This window comes from Solanum pennellii, chromosome 2 (genome assembly GCF_001406875.1).
Source record: "Solanum pennellii chromosome 2, SPENNV200".
NCBI lineage: Eukaryota > Viridiplantae > Streptophyta > Magnoliopsida > Solanales > Solanaceae > Solanum > Solanum pennellii.
This window is the reverse complement of record NC_028638.1, coordinates 52,608,041-52,629,728: the sequence shown is the minus strand read 5'-3', so window position 1 is coordinate 52,629,728 and position 21,688 is coordinate 52,608,041. Positions and strand designations below refer to the sequence as shown.

The following is a 21,688-nucleotide window of genomic DNA, read 5'->3' as shown; positions in this document are numbered from 1 at the left end:
TTGGTTCTTGAAGAATTAGACAAATATTACTAGTTGATGATTATGGTTTGTGGAAGTGGATATTGATAAGAGCTCAACTCGAAAAATTGTATATTTATTTTATATTTTTTTAAATATAATAATTAAGATTATATGAATGATGTTTGTATTATTAATTAATTTATTTATTTTAATCCTCTTCATGATTTTTTTTATTTTGTATTTTTTGTAAGTTTTGATTCCCATAAATTTATAATTTTATTTGGTCAAAATTATAACTTGTGACTTTGTACTTTGGACATAATTATCTACTCTCTTCTTTTTTTTGTCCCTTTAGCTTCTAAAAAGTATCTAAATATAGTAATATTTTTGCCCATGAATTTTCAATCGTAAATACTTCATTACAAGTTTAAATAACACTAAAATCCACACAGTAATGTCTTCGATTCTCTTGAGTTTTTCATTTTTATTAGGAGTATAATCTTTGGTGTTAATAAATATGTCAAGTAATTATTCATTTAAATTCTTTAATACAAAACTTAATGACATAAACTATAAATAATTTATAGTCATATTTTTTACATTATTTGTTATTCATGTTATAGTCCTACAAATAAAAATATTGTAAGACTTTATACAAATAATCACATTAACCTTTTAAATTGTTATGTTTTTGATACTAATTAAATTATTCATTCTTTAATTTGACTTGAAGAATAAATGAAAGCTATCGAATGATGTGATCAATTTGTGAAAATGGACGTTGGCAAGAGTTCGAAAGATTAAATATTGATTTCACATTTTTTCTTTTTAATTTTATTGATTAAAATTCTAAGCAGGATAAAAACAATGTTGCTTTTTTTTTTTGTAAAGATTTATTATGATTGATCTTCATTTTTTTAATTTTATATAAAAAATTTACTATCATTAGTTTAATCATATATATATATATATATATATATATATTTGTTTAAAAGAGTAGCTTATGACTTTGTTAAAAGTCTTTTTTACTATTAATCACATGTTTTCTCTATGAAATCAATAATATGTTTGTATATATAATGACATTTTATCATTTTTTTATAATCGCGCAATGCACAAATGAGTCCACTTGTCTGTAAAAGAAAGAAGAATAAAACCATAAGTTCATATTTAATGCACGTTGAACATTTAAAACTAAAACGGTCATCAACGATAATTAGGAAAATCATCAAAGCTTCGTCTTAGTCCTACTATTCAATGGTTAGTTTTTCATATATAAATATCCTTAAAAACGTTGAAGAAGGAAATAACTTATCCGCACCAGGTATTTACACTAAGCCAAAAAGATCATTTTTATTATTATATGATTTAATGAAGTAAAATATATGTCAATTAATTATGAGTAATTAAAATGAACTATAAATTTAAACACAACATAAAAATATTGATTTAGTGTAAATGTCCGATATGAATAAATTTTACCCATAAAGTATACAAATTTACCAATAAAGATATTTTTTATTTTATTCTTTTTTAAAGTGTTACATTTCACACTAAATTGGATGAATAAAGTAACAAGATTTAAGTTAAAATCTGTGTTAGTGTTTGACTATAGATTTTAAAAAATTAATTTCAAATTCCATAATAAAGTTTGATAAAATCTTTTAAAAACTTAATTTTTCTATTTTTAACTTCGATATGATTAGACAGGAGACGGCTGTCAATGAAGAACGTGCGGAAATTTCCCCTTACGTGTCATTATATTATTGGTGGTATATGGGCTGTCAAAGACTGTCGGGTCACCAAATAATTGCCTTTCTAAGGTTATATAAACGTCAGACACATCAGCTACGATTTTCACTGTGACTCCGACTTCGGGACTTTTTGCTCTCTCCCAACATTCCGCCGGCGACGGCCGGTAATTTCTCGTGCCGGTTTCAAAATAAGAAGAGTAACGGGTAAACAAGAGCTTGAAGATGAAGATTTTCGTGAAGACTTTGAAAGGCACGCACTTCGAGATCGAAGTGAAACCGGAAGATAGCGTAATTAACAACCTTTTTCTCTGATTTTTCAATTGTATATGCTTCTTGGATGTGTTTATTCACGCGCAATCTAATGTGTGTATCAAATTGAATGTCTTTAGCGGCATTGAGGTCTGATTAGGGTTTTGAGTGGCAGCTCATGTGGTTTTAGGGCGTTACTCTAGTAATTCTGAATGTATATCTGTTTTTCTTCGAGTCCAAGTTATGCTCTCCAGTAGACGCGTTAATCCTGCTTATTAAGTTTTCTAGGGACATCCTTATGTGACTGCTTGGACTAGTACTCAATTTGGTGTTACACGGATAATTGTTTGCCAGTTAGTAGTTTTAATTTAATTGCTGCACTGGAAGCATTACAGTACTCATCTATAAGTATGAATTACTTGCTTCTGGTGTTGTAAGAATGCTTTATGTGAGATTTTGTATAATGGCCACCGTTAATTGAACTAGTTGCACACAAGTTAGGTTGCAAAAAAGAACTTCAAGTTGTTGTTTGATCAAGAGGTGCAAGCTTGGGTATAGTTTACCTTCTTTTTTTTTTTTTTTGGGGGGGGGGGAGGTGATCATAGAATAGTTCTTCATCATCCAATGCATGAGAAGCTGCATTATTCACCTTTAGGGAGTGTATTGATTATCGTTAGTTGAATGAAGTCATCATAAAGATTAAAGAATAACTACCCCTTCTTAGAATTGATGACGCTCATCCCCTACCTCCTCTCATATTTACAAAAAGGGTGCCTCTCTGTTGCTTGGCGGCAAAGCGCGGTTCTTTGTAAATCTTTTGCAGCTGCCACGTGTCATAAAGACACCACATCAGCGGCAGCAACAAAATAAGGCGGTGCATTTATTTTAGGATGGTTCCTTTAGGGAGTATATTGATTACCATTAGTTGAATAAGGTCACCATAAAGAATGATTACGCCTTCTTAGAATTGATGACCCTCATACCCTACCTCCTCTTGCATTAACAAAAAGGGCGCCTCTCTGTTGCTTGGCGGCAAAGCGAAGTTCTTCGTAAATCTTTTTCAGCTGCCACGCGTCATAAAGACACCACATCAGCGGCAGCAACAAAATAAGGCGGTGCATTTATTTTAGGATGGTTCCTTTAGGGAGTGTATTGATAAGGTCACCATAAAGAATGATTACGGCTTCTTAGAATTGATGACCCTCATACCCTAACTCCTCTCGCATTAACAAAAAGGGCGCCTCTCTGTTGCTTGGCGGCAAAGCAAAGTTCTTCGTAAATCTTTTTCAGCTGCCACGCGTCATAAAGACACCACATCAGCGGCAGCAACAAAATAAGGCGGTGCAGTTTTTTTAGGATGGTTCCTTTAGGGAGTGTATTGATTTACCATTAGTTTAATAAGGTCACCATAAAGAATGATTACCCCTTCTTTGAATTGATGACCCTCATACCCTACGCCTCTCTGTTGCTTGGCGGCAATGTGAAGTTCTTCGTAAATCTTTTTCAGCTGCCACGCATCATAAAGACACCACATCAGCGGCAGCAAGAAAATAAGCGGTGCAGTTCTTTTAGGATGGTTCCTTTAGGGAGTGTATTGATTACCGTTAGTTGAATAAGGTCACCACAAAGAATAATTGCCCCTTCTTAGAATTGATGACCCTCATCCTGTACCTTCTCTCGCATTAACAAAAAGGGCGCCTCTCTGTTGCTTGGTGGCAACACGAAGTTCTTCGTAAATCTTTTTCTTCTGCCACGTGTCATAAAGACACCACATCAGCGGCAGCAACAAAATAAGGCAGTGCAGTTTTTTTAGGATGGTTCCTTTAGGATGTGTATTGATTACCGTTCGTTGAATAAGGTCACCATAAAGAATAATTATCCCTTCTTAGAATTGATGACCTCATCCCCTATCTCCTCTTGCATTAAGAAAAAGGGCGCCTCTCTGTTGCTTGGTGCAAAGCTAAGTTCTTCGTAAATCTTTTTCAGCTGTGACATGTCATAAAGACACCACATCAGCGGCAGCAACAAAATAAGGTGGTGCAGTTTTTTTTTCTACGCGTGGGAATCTAATTCAATTGGGTTTGGGTTTCCTAATTTGTTTTGAACTCAATTATTTTATTTAGGGTGTCTATATCTATAAATTGGGTCCCTCTCCCCCTCCCCTTCCTCCTCCCCATGCTTTTTCTTTTTTCCTTTTTGCAGAAGCTGATGTATCAATATGGCTAATTATTCAGGTTGCGGATGTGAAGAAAAACATAGAATCAGTTCAGGGGCAAGATGTCTACCCTGCTGCACAACAGATGCTTATCCATCAGGGTAAAGTTCTCAAGGACACTACGACGCTTGAGGAAAATAAAGTTGCTGAAAATAGTTTTGTGGTCATTATGCTTTCCAAGGTAGTGATTGTCCTAGCATGTGTTGAGCAATAAGCTTTTATATTGTTTGGCTGTGAGTTGTGTGAATGTGTCTATTTACATCTTGTCTAATGCTGGTACTGTCCATATTTTTTGTGGTAATTGTAGAATAAGGTCTCATCAACTGGAACCTCATCTATACCAGCAGCTCTTTCAAATACGGTGAGAGCTTCATTACCTTCATGGGTTCAGTTTTTTCTTGATTGCTTGCATCATTGCCTCCTTCCTCTTTGCTTTCAAAATAAAATATTTCTTCGTTTAAGATGCATTTATGCACTTTTATCCATTGGCTGGTATGGCGATGTTCACCCCTGGTTTTATGCTTGAGAGTGAGACTACATTTAAGTCTTTTTTTTAAAATAAGGTTTTAAGTCATTTTTGTAACATAATTTATTGCAGAAAGGAATAAGGGCATTAGTGCTTTTCAGAATGGCCATATTTTCTTTCTCTTGTGAAGTATCATTTCACATGCCATTCCCGTGTAGCAAGTGTAACAATATTTTACTTGAACAATTGAAAGATAGTTATGTTAATCTAGATTTTGAGAGCTGATATCAATCTGAATGACTAGGCACAACCTGACGGTTCCACTGACCAAGCTAGACAGACGATAACAACACCTCAAGCTACTGCTGCACCGTAAGTTTCTCCTCCTGGTATCTTTGATTTGACTCACTGGTCGGCTGTACTTGAATTTCTGTTGGTTTAGTATTGGGATTTGCTTGCTCTGCAGTCCACAATCTGCTTCTGAGTCTGCTCCTACTCCTGCCCCTGTGCCTGCTGCTGCTAGGTGAATACATACAACATGCTTGGTTTAGGGAATTGGCTTTGATTATATTCGTCCTTACTGTGTGATTAGTCTCGTCCTTATTTGACTATTGTTCCTTTCTGTCAAACAGTTCTGTAACAGACGTGTATGACCAAGCAGCATCAAACCTTGTTGCTGGAAGTAACTTGGAGAGCACAGTTCAACAGATTCTTGATATGGGTGGGGGAAGCTGGGATAGGGATACAGTTGTGCGTGCTTTGCGTGCAGCATATAACAATCCAGAGAGAGCTGTTGATTACTTGTATTCTGTGAGTCTGCAGCTATCTTTGCTTTTGAGATCTTTCTTCGTGTTCCTTTTTTGCACCTCATTCCTGGTTAGATTTTGCTAAGAGGTACATCCAAATTTATGCTACGTTGGTGGTGCAAGAGAATTGGCATATCATGTAGTTCAGTGTTTGATTTATTCCCCTTTCTGCATGACCACTTCCCTTTGCTGTCTTATCCTTCTCTTTTCCTGGCTTCTGTCTTCCAAAAATTGAGCATAGTTTTCTTCCAATATTTCCCAGTTTATTGGTTAAATGATGAATCCAGTTGTCTGGTTAATGTTTGAGTGATGCAGGATTGATTCACCTTCTTCATGCTAGTACCTTGGAGAGGACCTTCTCTCCTTTCTTCAATTTGTTCATTGATTTTTGATCATGAGTTATTCCCTCTATTTGATTTACATAAAGGTGTTTGATTGGACACGGAATTTAAAATATTCATTTGATTTATGTAATGTATATTAGTTGCAGTGGAGGAAATAGTAGAGTGTCATCTGTCTACTAGAGAGGAAGTTCACTGCAAAAAAAACAGTTTCTAAAATTCCCATCCAGTCATCTGTATAAACAAGGGTTGCTTGCTTGTGCCAATCATACACATAAAATGGCAAATAGTTCTTATTGTGTAGCATTGAATATTTTCCTGCTCCTCAAATGCCCTTCCATTACGTTTTTTCCAGGTCACCCAAAACATGCACTCTTAAACCTTGTGCATTGCATTGAATTTATAGTTTATTCATCCCTAGAGCTTCATATCCATTTAAACCAGTTTTTCTTAGGAAATGGTACTGAATTCATGAAGTAAGAAAATATAATTATATGATCCCTGTTTGTAGTCTTATTCAGGCAGACATGGGTATGCCTTTTATTTTCTGTGCTTGCATCTTTGATCTATACTGGAAACACATCAATATCGATTTCTTTCAGGGTATTCCTGAACAAACCGAAATTCCGCCTGTTGCCCGTGCACCTGCTGCTCCTGCCGTTACTGCTCCTGCCAGTGGTCAGGCTATAAACCCTGCAGCTCAGGATGCTTCACAACTAGCAGTTCCTTCCAGTGGACCAAATGCTAATCCTCTAGATCTGTTCCCTCAGGTAGTAAATATACCAGAAATTTAAATTTGCCTAGTCATTTGTTGTGACGTTATCCTAAATTTGTTTACGCAATCAGGGCTTAACAAATGCTGGTTCAAATGCCGGTGCTGGAAACTTGGATTTTTTACGCAATAGTCCACAGGTGGGTTATACGCTTTCTGCAAGTTAGATTTTATTTGTTTGAAATCACAATTTCATATCCTTCTCCATTAACAGTTCCAGGCCCTTCGAGCGATGGTGCAAGCCAATCCGCAGATATTGCAGGTATGGGATATTATATGCTATGATCAGTTTGTTTGCTCCTAGCATTTCCAGACATGCTTGAACCATGATGTTTGTTATCTGCAGCCTATGCTCCAGGAGTTGGGTAAGCAAAATCCACATTTGATGCGGCTTATTCAAGAACATCAACCGGACTTCCTGCGCCTCATTAATGAACCTGTTGAAGGGGAGGGGTAAGAACATTTGCTATTCTTCTTCTTTTGATTTGGGATGGATCTATTTTTCTACTAAAAGTGCTTTGAGTGGACTGCATTTAATAGCTGGTTTTATATGTTCTATCTATTCTAGATCCTTTCTTTACCATCTTGTGTCTGAATGCGAGACTGATTTTCTCATTATATGGTGTATCAGGAATGTGTTAGGGCAGACAGCAGGTGCAATACCACAAGCTGTGACTGTTACACCTGAAGAGCGGGAGGCTATTGAACGTGTAGGTTATTTATTTGTCCTTTAGCTTGCATCAAATAAAGTTTTATGCAAATGCAATTATCGATGGTTTACTGTGAATGTCTTTACTTTGATATCTGAAAATGCTGCTTTGCAATTTTTTTTTTAGTCAGCTAACCTCATTTTCTTGTACTTGTCCACTGTGGTTGGTGATATTGTTTTGGCAGCTTGAAGCTATGGGGTTTGATCGAGCTTTAGTATTGGAAGTATACTTTGCCTGCAACAAAAATGAGGAGCTGGCTGCTAACTATCTATTAGATCACTTGCATGAGTTTGACGAGTGACATGGATATAACATAGTGCTATTGACCTGTTATAGTTTCCATTATTAGTTGTTTTACTGCTCTTCATTTTAAATCTGCGCGACTTCCTATTTATCTTGCAATGTGTAGTACATTTTATTTACTCATTCGCAGCAGCTAGCCTTAACTACTCGGCCCCTTTTGTATAATGGATCATATTATAGCAGTCAAACCGTACTGCAAGCTCTTTTGTCCTTGGATGCTTGGACCCTTTTGTATAATGATTCATATTATATCAGTCAAATCGTTCCTGCAAGTTCTTTCTTCTTTCCTTAAAGCTAGGTATCCTTTTTTTCTCTCTTTGATTTGGGTGGTGGTTATGGCCTATGATCACGTAGTTGCCAAATCGATTTCTTGCCTTGTACTAGGTATTTTTTGTGTTTAGTTTACAGGATGTGAACTTAATAGTATCCCTCGTTGAAAAAAGTCCCTTGTCTTATGCCTCAAATGCTGCAAGTTCCGTTGGTTTCTTTTTACATGGTTCTTCAAAAACTTCATAATAGAGGAAGAGTTCTACAATTTCTTTGATTGATCTAGAAGCGGCAACTCAATCAACTATGTTGGAAATCGGAACCATAAATATATTTGTACGACATTCATTTGTCAAGCAAGTGCATCAAAGAAAAAAATGCAAAAAAAATAACAACCAAACCAATCATGTTGAAAATGTCAGCACAAAATAGCTGTTGGACTGGTTAATAAACAGGAAAACGTCTATATCAAATAGTGAACAGGAGAAAGTGTAAAAAGACTGCTAGGTCTCTTTCAACACTATTAGTCCTTTTAACAATTTGGCAAATTGAACATCAGCGATTCAAAGTATTAGTTAAAATGGAAAGTGACATGTTCCAAGACAGGCATCAACCATTCATGAATTCATGAATTGAATGTTGTTGACAAGTTCAAAGGTTGAAATAATTGAGTCTCAACACGTTATCAAACATAAGGGAATTAAGAAATCAATGTCTACTTCAACTTGACGACTTCTTCAACTGCATGTATGTGCACGCGTGTGTGTATATAAACAAGATTTCTTACTAGTAAGTAGCAAAGTTCTCAAGACACTTGATAAACAGAAAACAAACATGGGATTCTTTGGAGGAAAATTCAAGGCATCAAAAGTTACAACACTGGCTAACCTTGCCATCTCAAGGATTTCCATTCTCAAAAAGCAACACCATGTTAGGTGCTCAGTTGCTCGTTCTGATGTTACTCAACTACTACATCTTGGTCGCCAAGAAGATGCTCTTCATCGAGTAAGTTCCAAGAATGTACCCCATTACCTTCCTCTTCTCAACTCAAGCAATTCAACTTCTGATCATTTTCACTATTTTCAGGTCGAACTTGTTATCAAGGAACAGAACACTGTAGATGCACTTACAATGATGGAAAAATATTGCCATCTCCTAATAGAAAAAAGAGTGCTCATAAAAACTAAAGGGTGAGTATTACTTACTTTTATATATCATATCAAAATCTGCAACTAGCTAGACTGGTGCATCTCCTCTGACAATATGCCCGCGAATGTTTAAACAGGGAATGTCCTGAGGAGCTAGCAGAGGCAATCTCAAGCTTGATTTATGCAGCTTCAAGATGGGGAGAATTCCCAGAGCTGCATGAACTTCGTGAGGTTTTCACCTCAAGATATGGGAATGAATTTGCAGCTCAATGTGTTGAATTAAGAAATAATTGTAGCGTGCAGCCAAAGGTAGGACAGCTGAATTTAATCTCTCGTCCCAAGAATCCATAGGAGATAGACTTCTGATTGAACTAATCTGATCATGAAAATTTCTCCAGATGATACCCAAGCTATCAAGACGTCACACAGGGTCAGGGAAAAGACGCGATATGCTTAATGATATTGCTGCTGATTGTGGTATCACTCTGTGTGTAGAGGATGAGACTTGTCACATATCACAATCAAAGCCAGAGGTTAACAGTGAAAATGAATGTGCTAAAGGTATTTTCGCAATCAATACTTATGAGTGAAGCTTCAGATTCTTACTTCATAAAAAAAGAAGATTGGAACTTCAAATGACATGACATTACTTATTTTTACCATTACAGGTGAAGAGGGGTCTTAACAAGGCATAAAAGCAGATTCAGTTGTCATATTGAAGGGTAGTCAGACAGTACATAAGAACTGATGCTTCTCCTATCAGCAGCAGCACTACTAGCAAGACTTGTTTGGATCCATCAAAGTCTACTAAGGGAAAGGATTAAGGCATGGTTGACTGACACGCATCTTTGAAATCATGTAACCATAACACATTCGCTAGGAAACAACGATAGAGCAGCTGCATGTGACAGAAGCTATTCAGGGATGAACTGCTACCTTCATATTCTTTTCTTAGCTAAAAAATTTGCTTGTGAGTATGTTGGGGAGTAGGGGGTTGTTGAACTCTTAGCGTAGACAGGAACATACAGGTATATGTAGATCAGTAAACAATCACACATGTTCTGCAGAAAACATGAGAGTAGTACATTTATTACATCCCCAATAATAAATAACTTATTCTCCCTACAATTCTTTTAAAAGATTCGATTTTTTCTCCTTGCAATTTGGAAAAAAATAAATCCATCTGTGCCAAATTTTTTCATTTTTGGAGTAATTACGAGATCTACAGGAATAGGATTTTCTAATTCCATGACATTTAGTGCACTCTGTCAATCTTTTTTGCCGCAGTTCAAATCAAGATCTCTAGTTAATAGTGATGTCTGATGAGCTATATACTCTTTGACACTTTTATTTTGCATAGCTAACAGGAATAGGGAACTCAATTGGGTAACAAGTCACTATGTCTGATCGTGTTGCATTACCGTTTAAATTATAACTTCTTGATCATCAATCACCATGCTGATTATTAAAAATGAATATGCCTTAATCACTTCACCACACTTCGCTTTTAAATCTATCTTCAAAGAAATGCTTTCAAGGTATATAAGCTTAATCAATCAGTAATATTGCCAAAATACGTTTAAATTTCATTCTATGCTAAAGAAATCAATCAAGCTGCTTGAAAACATAAATATACTTTTGCAGGTCCAACCTTGTTTTTTATCTGTTTATTTTGGGATTACATAATGAGAAATGCTACATCTCAATGATCCTTAACCTCAGATGAATTCAATTCTTAAAAGTCAAAACATAAATACTATTTTCCCAACACAAATGTCGCACTATAATAGCAATTAGGGAGTTCTCTGGATTTACAGCTCCAATTGTACTTCTTTCTGACAAGCAGACAAAAGTCCTCTCCAAGTGAGATAGAACCCCTATCCTAGGCAATGATCAAGCGGCTCTTTCTTCTGATGCACTCTGTTCTCTCGATAAAACCAGCTTTTTTTGTGACACGAAACACGAATTCCGCGTATGAATATTGTAAATAAGAATCATGTAGAGATAACTTGGCTGAGAAGGGCACAGATTTTTGGCTCCTCATCCCAAAGTTTTTAGGTGAAGATGGAGAAATACAAGCAGCGGTTAAGACCATGCTTCGACATGATACTTGCCTGCCTTTTCCAATGCCCTAAGCCACTTCACTGCAGCTTCCTTTGGAACCCGGCCTTCTTTAGATACAATTTCTTCAAATGCCAACAGCACATCAGAAGGCATTTTATCGGCAGAGCCTGCAACATACACAGCTGCCCCTTCGGTTAATAGATTCCATATCTTAAAGCTTTCTTCTCTCATTTTATGCTGCACATAAACCTTCTGTTGCTGGTCTCTGGAGAAGGCAGCAAAAAAGCCGCCACCTTTTTCTTCAGAAAGGACTCCACCCTTTTGTGAATGGAACAACCAAAAATCTCGGTATAAGAAGTCATTTTCTTCACTTCTACAACCAAAGAAGAAAAGAATGGGAGCAGTAGGACCGGATTGACTCTGAAGGGCTCTTTCCTCCACAAATCCACGAAAAGGTGCACACCCTGTGCCAGGTCCAATTAGAATAAGAGGAAGTGAAGGTGGAGGGGAAGGAAGAGAACCTTTTTGAAACCATGCTGGTATGAGGACACCTGTTTGACATAACCCAAAAACCATCATCAAAGAGTTACAAGAGGTAAATGAATTAGGAATAAATTACTCCAATAACCATACTTTTCTGAGGATCAAGTTCAGCTAACCATGACGAGCAAAGACCCGTGCGCTTCCTCTTATAAGGTGTTGTCCATGATACCACACTAACAGTTAAATGCACTTGGTTTGGATGAGCTGAGTGAGAAGAAGAGATGGAAAAAGCCCTAGTTTTTAGTGGAGGTACCAACTGAACCAACCATTCAAAAGGCATCTGAACGGATGGAAAATCATCCAATACCTGCAATACAATATGGAAAATAGAAAAATATCAAAAAGTAAGAAAATTATCAGCAGAAACATTTTTAAAATTTACTTCCAAATCAAAAAATAATCTCCTGTGAATCGATAAGTTAACCACAAATGGGCATTTTTAAAAATAAAGATGGGCATTTTTAAAAATAAAGGTGGGTCAGCTTGCATGAGAAGGCATTATTATTTAGAAGGAGGATCATTCTAGAGGAGAAAGATCAAGTGTCTACATGTTTTCCAAAACAAAAACGCGGAGTCTCTTAGCTTTTTGTCCCATACTTCAACTTAAAATAGTGTTGGCTACCTAACTAACATATCAAGCTTTCATTGCTTGCAAGTAAAGGGAGTAGTGGAAGATGTGCTGATTTCCAGATTTCACATTTAGAGTCTGATTGATTTTACTAGACCAAATAAAAACTCGAGCTATTTTCTAATTTGACAATCAGATGCTGTAATGTGCATGTATGACAGGGTTAATGTTGGCTAACCAGTTTCGCTTCCAAAAGAACTGGGCCAACTTCTTGCTTCTTAGTATGTCTTCTTAAACTATAGTACCTATACATTCCATGAAACAAAAATCTACCATAAGAGAAACCATATTATTGAAGAACCCAACAGTAGGGGAAATGTCAATGACCACTCCAAGGCAACTTCATTAATCTATACAAAGAGTGGAAATATTTTCATTACCTCCAGTACAGTTCTTCGTTCCTTCTGATTGTACTCATAAAGATCATCTCTTCCTTCTGGTGAGGCAAAGTATTGAAGCCTCTCCTTCTCATGTTCGGCAGTAGCAAAATAACTCATAACCTGAAGAAGTCAATGATCCGAATGGCTTATCAAATTACTATGATATGTGGTGATCATGCATAACATGCTATTCCCCAAGCAGCAAAAAACAGATGAACACAAGATGCATCAGTGAAGTCTAGGCACATAACAAAGACAACAGCAGAAGATATTAATTAAACAATGTCATGGGATATACTCATAAGAACAAATAAGAAATTCAGATATTCCATGTCTTACCTCAAAGAAATATCGTCTTGGGGAAGCTGATGCAACATCCATTGCCAGTTCCACAAAAGTTTTTAATCTTACAGGGACCGTCAATGTATTTCTCAAATCATAACTTTGTTCAATTTCTTTATTATCATTAGCCTGAACCTGAAAAAATGTTCATATAGTAATATCAGAATTGAAGAATTCCTTTCTTTGAGTTTTAACTATTACTTTCGTAACAAAAATCCTTTTAACTACCCCCGCCTCCCCAAATAAATAAATAAATATATAAAATAATAGAAGAGTTCATACATTGATAATCTGCCTTTTCAATTGATAAATTGCTGACATTTTCAAACCCCTATCTCACCATAAAGAAGGAAGAAAAGAAAAGAGATGATAAATCTCAAATCCTCATTGTAGAACAGATTTATATACATGGTCTCATTAACTTCAACAGCAACAACATATCCAGCGAAATACCACAAGTGGGGTCGTCTAAGTAGGGTAGAGTGTACGCAGACCTTACCTCGTGGAGGTAGAGACATGTTCTCATTAACTTATCCATAGCAAAACTTCAACTACTTCAATGCTTTTATTAACAAGACCTCAGGAACTTATCCTAGAAAATGAAGTGATCTAACCTATTTCTGTATATGATCCCCTCACAAGAAGTGCTAATACATTTCCCCCATCACACACACACACCCCCCACCCCAACCATCTTAACTCTCCTAGAAGGAGGTTTTGGTGGTGCCTGTATTGTAATAGTTTGTGCTGCTGCTTACCTATCTATTTCTGACCTCTTCAACTTCAAAAAGGTTCCATCCCACTGTAATTTTTGAAGTTAAATTTTATTAGCAAAAGTAGCACAAGAAGGGGACAGGTACTCATATGGAGCTTAGGAAGTCAAGTAAAGTACCAGTCTATACAATATTCATATAACCCCCTAAAGCTAAAATACTTGGACAGTGTATTTTAGTCTATGAACAGCTGCCGACTCATCTTCAAACACCTAAAACTCCTTCCTTCCTTCCCACCCAGCCCACAGAATACATGCTGGCACAGTGATCCACAGAATAAACTATTATTTATTCTGTTTTAAGAAAGTTCAGAATAGGACCCCTCAGGGGTACTAATGCCTTTTCACTTTAATTGTATCTCTTTAATTAATTGAAGTTTGAACTCCTTATTTTTGTCTTTTTAATATGGTAAACTGCAGTCCACAAATGCACTACTCAGGAGCCCAGCAATGGTCCTTTCTCACTTGCTCCCTTGATTAATTAAATCCCAAATTAGAGGTTCAGGGTCTTTACCACAAGGTAATGCTCCCTTGTCTACCAGATCCCAAATCCTTTGCAATACTTGTATGCTTTTCCTTTGAGTTGCACTTAACATTTCCAGATACTTACAATCCATGTGATAATAGACCCATATTAACATAGGTAAATCATGCAAATCACAGTCCATAAAAAATTACACAATAAACACCTTCACAGATGCATGAATACAAAATAATGTCTAGGAGGAAGATTTGAAGGAGTAGGGTCCTAGTTGTCACAGCAAGAGAGTCAAGAAAGTAGACAAGTACATACTCGGATATATGACGTAGGGTTCAAATTACAGCGCTTTATGAAAGCATCTACAGCTGCAGCATCTTGGCCAGGGAGAATATGAAGAACATCACCAACCTCATACTGAATACTCTGAGATCACAAAGGAAATCATCAAAAGGATCATATGAGGTGAAAGGAGTAAAAGAGAGATTAGAATGTACCAGCACTTACAGATGAAACAGCTTCAAATTCAAAATGGCGGACATCTTTCCCAGAGCCAGCCTTACTTAATGGATCATTTTTAACCTACATCAATAAGGTGAATAAAAAAAATATATCAATGCCTACATCACAACCATCACCATTGAAGAGAGAGATATAGAGATAGATAGATACAGAGAGTTATATATTCAAACAAGTGTTGGCAACATCATTTTAGTGGGTTTTTGGTGCCATATTTCTGCAATAAGCACTTCTCACAAGGAAAAACAGTTATATATCTTGTTGATGAAGTGGTTCAGATCTATCCTAATGAAAAAAATAAACTTCCTCAACTGAATGACACTAATTATGATATCTTCAGGGATGATATCAATTATATGTCATTTCTGTTTGAGCTCAGAGATGCTCAGAATATATGCTACTCTTCTAGAGAGACACTAGCAATTTTTTACTATCACTTTTTCTAGGTAAAAATCACAAGTGAATCCACAACAAAAATCTCTGTTTCAGGAGCAGGAGCTATTCAACTTCCACATGCGACAGCTACAGTGCATAGGTAAAAATCACAAGTGAATCCACAACAAAAATCTCTGTTTCAGGAGCAGGATCTATTCAACTTCCACATGCGACAGCTACAGTGCATACATTGACACATATCTAAAGAAATGTATATAGAGATCGTGTACCATTTTTAAGAAGCACTCAGGACTGTACTTTCCAGAAAGTTTTCCTGGCAGTATGAAGCGCGTGCTCTCAATCTGCATTTCGAGAAGCTTGACATCTGCAAATTCACAGGTTTTATCACTACTACTTGTTGAAAGACAACTACAGAAGCCTTTAGGCCAAAAAATCCATACAATAAATAAGAAACACTCCAGCTTATTCAGAAAAACAATTAGCAAAAAGCACAAGAAACAATAATTAGATGCACTCATGCATCAAAATAATAGAAAGAAAATGATTTTCCAAAGCTCATTAGTGAGAAGACAACAAGTAAAAAATTCCTGATAGTCCTGAAGGTGCAGAACAAACTACAAAGACTTATGTATGAGTTCTACTTATAAAAAAAAACAGAAAAAGTATGTATGAGTTATCTTTTGTATCATTAAAGGTTTTTTTTATATATAGTGATCTTTCCTTATAGGGGATAATTTCTCCATAAATCCAGGCTTATATATGCTTTCATGCACTGAAATTTTATTGACTGTCAGCCAGAACTCTGAACCTACAATGACCTGAAGTTTAAAGCAGATGTTGATTCCTCAAGTAAAATTTAGCAAGTTACCTGGGATGGATGAAAAGTTTGAAGTCCCTTCAGCAACATCATGATAAGTAATCTGCACTTTAGGTTGATCCATCAAACTCATATTTGAAGTCATCAATTCTGGACCTTTAGGAAATAATTTCGGATCTTTTTGGTATAATGCTTTCCACAAGGTGGACATCCAAGGATCCAGAGCACCTTCATACCTGCAAAAGGAAATTTGATGCATCAATTCAACCTTTGAATAGAACAGCGGCTAAATAACAAGACATTCTTTAGGGCACCCATGATAACCAGATGAATGACATGATAGAGTGAACACACATAAGGTGATAGACAAAGAGCAGTTCCTAAAATCTTATTTATGATAACTGAGAAATCCGGTCTTTTCATCTTTGAAACTCAGTGGATAATGAGCCTCCCCTCTACCCTCTTCAACATCCCTGCCCCTCTAACCTGAAATTCTGCTAGAGTATTTGAAAAAAATTCAGAAGAAACGAAGAAAGAGGAGCACTCAACATAAGCAGGTGAGCAGCCTCTCCAAAGCAGTAAAGCCATTGTATTCCTAAAGTAAAGAAGCTACAGCACATGTAATCAACTTCAATCACCTAGAGAGCAAAAACTTCTGCATTCTTAAATTCCATTACCTACAAAACTAGGAAGACTCAAGATCCTAACATGCAAATTCTTTTAGATCTGTCTCCTGAAGAGTTAGATTAAAGAAGTTTAATGCCATTCAATCCCTGTGATTTAGTTGAATAAATATTTAAGCGACAAATAATTATCCTGTATATCACATTGGATTCTCCTTCTTAACAATTGCGAAAGATAATGAAACAACACGCTTGTTTGAACAGAAGGAAACAGAAAGGTGCTTTTGATTAGTTCAAAAAAATTATTTTTCACCCTTCGGAATGGCCCAGTATTTGAGCTTGGGACTTCCATGTTGGAGGTCTCAAGTTCGAAATCCTTTGCCAGCAAAAGCAAGGGGTTTGCCTTCTGGGTCGAGCAAGCCTGGTGCGGGTTACCTCTAATATGTGGTTTGCGAGCTATTGCATAGGAGCAGGGTTTTACCCTGTGCGCACCCAAAAAGGGTAGCGGCTGCGGATTCCCTTGTCGTCAAAAAAATAATAATTATCTTTCAGTTCAAAAAGGTGCTTTGAAGTTAGTGTCAACTCAATCCAAATGATCAAGTTTAATTGCATTTTTTTTTATTGTTACTGATTTTTTTTTACTTTTGGTGCAAGGATTTCATAGATGAGGCTGAATCATTGTTAGCATTTATGGAATTGGAATTCCTACAGGAATAGAAGGGAATACTTTTGCCTTTCTGCTATACCTATAAAGAATTGTTAGCACCGTCTTAGGGAAGTACATTATAATCCTTACATTCTCCACACAAAAGAGGCAAAAGAAGAGCAAAAAAAACAAAAGATGATGAAACAGCAGAAGAAAAGAACAAGCTAAACAGGATACGTGATGAAATTCAGACCCTATTTCATTATGAGTGGTTTCCTGATTCAACCAATCTACAACAAAACATGTGCATTAACAGTGCAGAAGGCCAGATCTTAATGCAGGAATCGCTGCAGATGATCAGGCAAAATAAATCTACTATTCCTCTACAAAATTAAAAGTTAACAATACCCTGAAGGGTGCTGATCATCTCCCAGACCTCTTTCCACCACTGCTGTCGCACCAAGATCTGAAAGTCTTTTGTCAAGTTTCTTTGCAACGAACTGCAGCAATAAAATCCATACATCAACACTCAAAGATGGAGTACATAATTTCATAAAGCTAAGATTTCTAGATTAAATATTTGTAGGGCAACAAATCAGTTGACAAGCAATAAAGTCATCTAGAAACACAAAGCACAGATATTGACCGGATCACTACCTGTCTTTGTTATAAAGGGAATGAATATATCTTATGGAAAGACAAAGTTGAAAAGTAATTTCAATAACATAACTGATAAGCCTAAAACACCATAAGACAGGCCAGAGTTATAATTCCTTTGTCCGGTATTGTTTGTCATGTTGCGCTTTTCGAAAGTCAATTTGACTAATTTTCAAAGTTAAATTAGATCACATTGATTCGATATTTTAAACAAAAAAATTAGATATTCTAAAACTATATGAAAAGTACTATAAATTGCAATTTTTTGCATATTAATATGATTGAAAAAATACATCTTAAAATGTTAGTCAAAGTTTTTATAGTTTGACTCTAAAAATAGAAACCATGACAAAAAATACCGGACTGAGGGAGTATTTCAGAAAAAGCGAAAAAGCTGGAGGAGTAAAAAGAGTTGCAAAAAGAAAAGTAGGAAAATTAAACCTTAAGGGTTTTCTTTCTGCTATTATCACTTCTCCTCAGAGTACCATTCTCTTTCCACAGTTCTGGGGCTGTTCTGTCAGTACAGTTGACGTCTCCTAATATCATGTTTTCTTTTTCTTTTTCCCCAATTCCCACTTTTGTCAACATAAACTAGTGGTGCACAGTTAAATAAGAACTGTCAAGAAGGATATTCATTCTTAGAAGAAACAATGACACCTCTAAGTCTCTTAAGCACATTAAAGTTCTTGCATATCTGACGATAGGCTTCCTTTGTCGCAAGGGTGATCAAGAGTGATATCCATATTTTCCTCCGTTTTTTTTTTTTTTTGTTAACTATGAAAATTTCTAGATTTTCCTGTTTTGATGACTTGCTGGTTGGACTTGATGATATTCCTTGTTATGATGAATTTTGATGTTCGAAATACATGTGTGGGCTTAAATCCCATGTGGGGGATAATTACCTATTTCCATAAGGTCTATATGATTATATGTAGCCATGGTTTTCTTTGAATGTTATGAAGGTGAGTAGACCTTGTTAGAATTGACCTAGTTGTATGGAGATGTCTCTTCAAAGCATATTCTTGTTGTATGCATGGGCATTGCAAATATTTAAAGGATGTAGATAGAAGATTACATACCCCTGTTCCTCCTATGTAGTAACAATGAAAGCATGTTAAAACATAAAAGCCTAGTCAATTTCTGACGATTCATTTTTGCGACTTCTCTGTTCCATACAGTGCTTTACCATTATATTAGTTATGGATTTCAGCTGTTTGAAATGAATATATTGCTGGTGACAGTTCGTAATTTGGTGAAGGATTGAGATAGTAGTCATCAACCATTTTGCTGTTATAAATATTAGAATTAAATTATTCACCTTACATTAGTGAATAAACTTTTGAACCCTTGTTAAGTCACAAAAGCTAATGACATTGGTCCTAGTCATAATCTTGTATTCTTTAGGAGAATGGTATAACTGCATATTGATTACATGATTCATTAAGAACCCATATCTGGAATTTGTGCTATGGGATACCTATCAAATTGAAATTATAGACATCAAGATTCTCTGGGCGAACTGAACCAGTTGATCCAAATCTTCAAATCAGAATGAGTTGCTTTTGGAAAATCTTAACCTAAAATAGCAGATAAACAATGAAAAGTAGTATTAAGTAGAGCGAGTGTGTACATTATATTTCTGGTAGCCTGAATCACCCAAACCAAACACAGCATAGTTGACTCTACTAAGCCAGGTCTGGGTAAGATTCCTTTGCAAGAGAAACTTCCAAAACACCTACAAGAAAACGAAAAAAAGAAAAGTTACAATTATGTAAGTGTTACACCTACAAGAAAGATCAAGGAACTAATAAACATACAAGAAGGATAACAAACAAACCTTAATCGAGTCTGGGTTGTCCCCTTGACCTGTAGTTGAGACCACAAAGATCACAATTTCTTGGTCCGGTAGAGAACTCTAACAAAAAAGAATGAAAAACTAATTAGACGTGTAATTGTTTCTGAAGCAATGAGAAGAGAAAAGGAAAATTACAGGGTCAAAATCATCAACAGAGAGCAACAAGACGGGGCATCCTCTACGCTCAGCTTCACGGTCAAGACGCTCAGCGGCGTCTATAGCATTACCAGTCTCAGATGCATATAAAATCAATAGCTTCTTTGGCTTCTCCTCCATCACCATTGATCAGTTACTGCAGTTGAAGGGTCTTTTGGAATTCAAGAAGATAATAACGGAACGATAGCGTAGTCTTTACGGGCGCTGCGCCGTCATATGCTCCGAGGAGCTATTGTATATTGGAAAAACCCCTTTTGTTTTTAATTTAATCAAAGAACCCGCGTTAAACCCAAAGGGAAGAATGAAACTTTTTGTTTTTTTGGGTCATGTCACGTGTTAAAGTATTCTTTAATTTTATGATCATAAAAATGTCACGTGAATTAAATTGTTGCCTAAAAAGAAAATGAGTCATATTTTTTTAAATAAACTAAAAAAAAATAGAATCTGTTGTAAAATCAAGATTATAAGAAGAAGACAAGAGAAATAGATGTAGGAGAAGACTTTCTTTTATTCAAGTATATATAAGTTTCATATGTATATATTACAATAGTGAATGAACAACTCTATTTATAGAGTGAGAAATCATTCCAAAGGTCACCATATTAAGTATCATAATAAATAGATACATACTTATCCAAAAAGGTTCATGTAACCTAGTGAATATGAATGGTTGTTCATGTACTAACTTTATGGACTATCCACTTATTTAATGGATTTATAACACTCCCCCTTGGATGTCCATAGATATTGTGCCTCGTTAAAACCTTACTAGAAAAAAAAAACCCTGTGGGAAAAAATTCTAGTGAAGGAAAAAGAGTACACATATCTTTTGATACGCATTATTTGCTGCCTCATTAAAAACCTTTCTAGGAAAACCCAATGGGACAAAACCTAGATTAAGGAAAAAAGAGTACAGTGCGTATTTTACTCCCCCTGATAAAAACCACGATTCAGATGGTTAAGTTTCCGCATTCCAATTTTGTGAACCATCTTCTCAAGAGTTGAGGCCGGTAAAGATTTAGTAAATAAATCTGCTGGATTATCACTCGAACGAATTTGTCGCACATCAATATCACCATTCTTCTGGAGATCATGTGTGAAGAATAATTTTGGTGAAATGTGTTTCGTTCTATCTCCTTTTATAAAGCCTCCTTTTAATTGAGCTATGCATGCAGCATTGTCTTCAAAGAGTATTGTGGGTATCTTGACGTCACACTTCAAACCACATCTTTCTTTGATAGAATGTATTACTGATCTTAACCATACACATTCTCTACTTGCTTCATGAATGGCTATTATCTCAGCATGATTTGAAGAAGTAGCGACAATAGACTGCTTCATAGATCGCCATGATATAGCAGTACCTCCATATGTGAACAGATAGCCTGTTTGTGATCGAGCTTTATGTGGGTCAGATAAATAACCTGCATCTGCATGACCAACAAGATCTGCACTATCTTTGTTAGTATAAAACAGACCCATATCACTAGTTCCCCTTAGATATCGCAATATATGTTTAACTCCTTTCCAATGTCTTCGTGTAGGGGAAGAACTATATCTTGCTAACAAATTAACAGAAAATGCTATGTCAGGTCTCGTAGCATTAGCAAGATACATAAGTGCCCCAATTGCACTAAGATAAGGTACTTCTGGACCAAGAGGTTCCTCATTCTCTTCTTGAGGTCGGAATGGATCCTTACTCACTTCAAGTGATCGGACAACCATTGGAGTACTTAATGGATGTGCTTTGTCCATGTAAAATCGTTTCAAGATTTTCTCAGTATAGGCAGATTGATGGATGAAGACCCCGTCTACTAAAT

The 21,688-nt window shown here is 36.1% G+C and overlaps 3 protein-coding genes across 9 annotated transcripts; 2 read left to right on the top strand and 1 right to left on the bottom strand.

The window, feature by feature from the left end:
* The first annotated feature begins 1,804 nt into the window (after positions 1 to 1,804).
* On the top strand, positions 1,805 to 7,849 carry LOC107012025 (ubiquitin receptor RAD23c). 6 transcript variants are annotated; one of them, XM_027914515.1, is made up of 12 exons: positions 1,805 to 2,003; positions 4,199 to 4,360; positions 4,487 to 4,540; positions 4,950 to 5,017; positions 5,088 to 5,168; positions 5,278 to 5,455; positions 6,395 to 6,562; positions 6,639 to 6,704; positions 6,779 to 6,826; positions 6,911 to 7,017; positions 7,196 to 7,274; positions 7,459 to 7,849. In XM_027914515.1, the coding sequence occupies exons 1-12, from the start codon at positions 1,938 to 1,940 to the stop codon at positions 7,573 to 7,575; spliced, it is 1,194 nt and encodes a 397-aa protein (XP_027770316.1). In that variant the 5' UTR covers positions 1,805 to 1,937; the 3' UTR covers positions 7,576 to 7,849. The 6 variants fall into 6 exon arrangements, with proteins under 6 accessions (XP_027770316.1, XP_027770318.1, XP_027770317.1 ...); XM_015211742.2 differs by having other exon boundaries at positions 1,806 to 2,003; positions 5,112 to 5,168; XM_027914517.1 differs by lacking the exon at positions 4,487 to 4,540 and having other exon boundaries at positions 5,112 to 5,168.
* A 153-nt stretch (positions 7,850 to 8,002) lies between these two features.
* LOC107010575 (IST1 homolog) lies at positions 8,003 to 10,170 on the top strand. The gene is made up of 5 exons (XM_015209857.2): positions 8,003 to 8,849; positions 8,931 to 9,034; positions 9,130 to 9,301; positions 9,391 to 9,553; positions 9,661 to 10,170. Exons 1-5 carry the CDS (start codon positions 8,679 to 8,681, stop codon positions 9,675 to 9,677), a joined length of 627 nt encoding a protein of 208 aa, XP_015065343.1. The 5' UTR covers positions 8,003 to 8,678; the 3' UTR covers positions 9,678 to 10,170.
* A 419-nt stretch (positions 10,171 to 10,589) lies between these two features.
* Positions 10,590 to 20,130, bottom strand: LOC107008745 (NADPH-dependent diflavin oxidoreductase 1). 2 transcript variants are annotated; one of them, XM_015207893.2, is made up of 12 exons: positions 19,848 to 20,130; positions 19,695 to 19,772; positions 19,488 to 19,592; positions 17,609 to 17,700; positions 15,983 to 16,167; positions 15,384 to 15,478; positions 14,707 to 14,781; positions 14,515 to 14,625; positions 12,947 to 13,084; positions 12,608 to 12,727; positions 11,690 to 11,906; positions 10,590 to 11,607 (listed from the first exon to the last, which is right to left on the bottom strand). In XM_015207893.2, the coding sequence occupies exons 1-12, from the start codon at positions 19,992 to 19,994 to the stop codon at positions 11,078 to 11,080; spliced, it is 1,893 nt and encodes a 630-aa protein (XP_015063379.1). In that variant the 5' UTR covers positions 19,995 to 20,130; the 3' UTR covers positions 10,590 to 11,077. The 2 variants fall into 2 exon arrangements, with proteins under 2 accessions (XP_015063379.1, XP_027770315.1); XM_027914514.1 differs by lacking the exons at positions 17,609 to 17,700; positions 19,488 to 19,592; positions 19,695 to 19,772; positions 19,848 to 20,130 and adding an exon at positions 12,406 to 12,472 and having other exon boundaries at positions 15,983 to 16,018.
* Between the last annotated feature and the right edge of the window lie 1,558 nt (positions 20,131 to 21,688).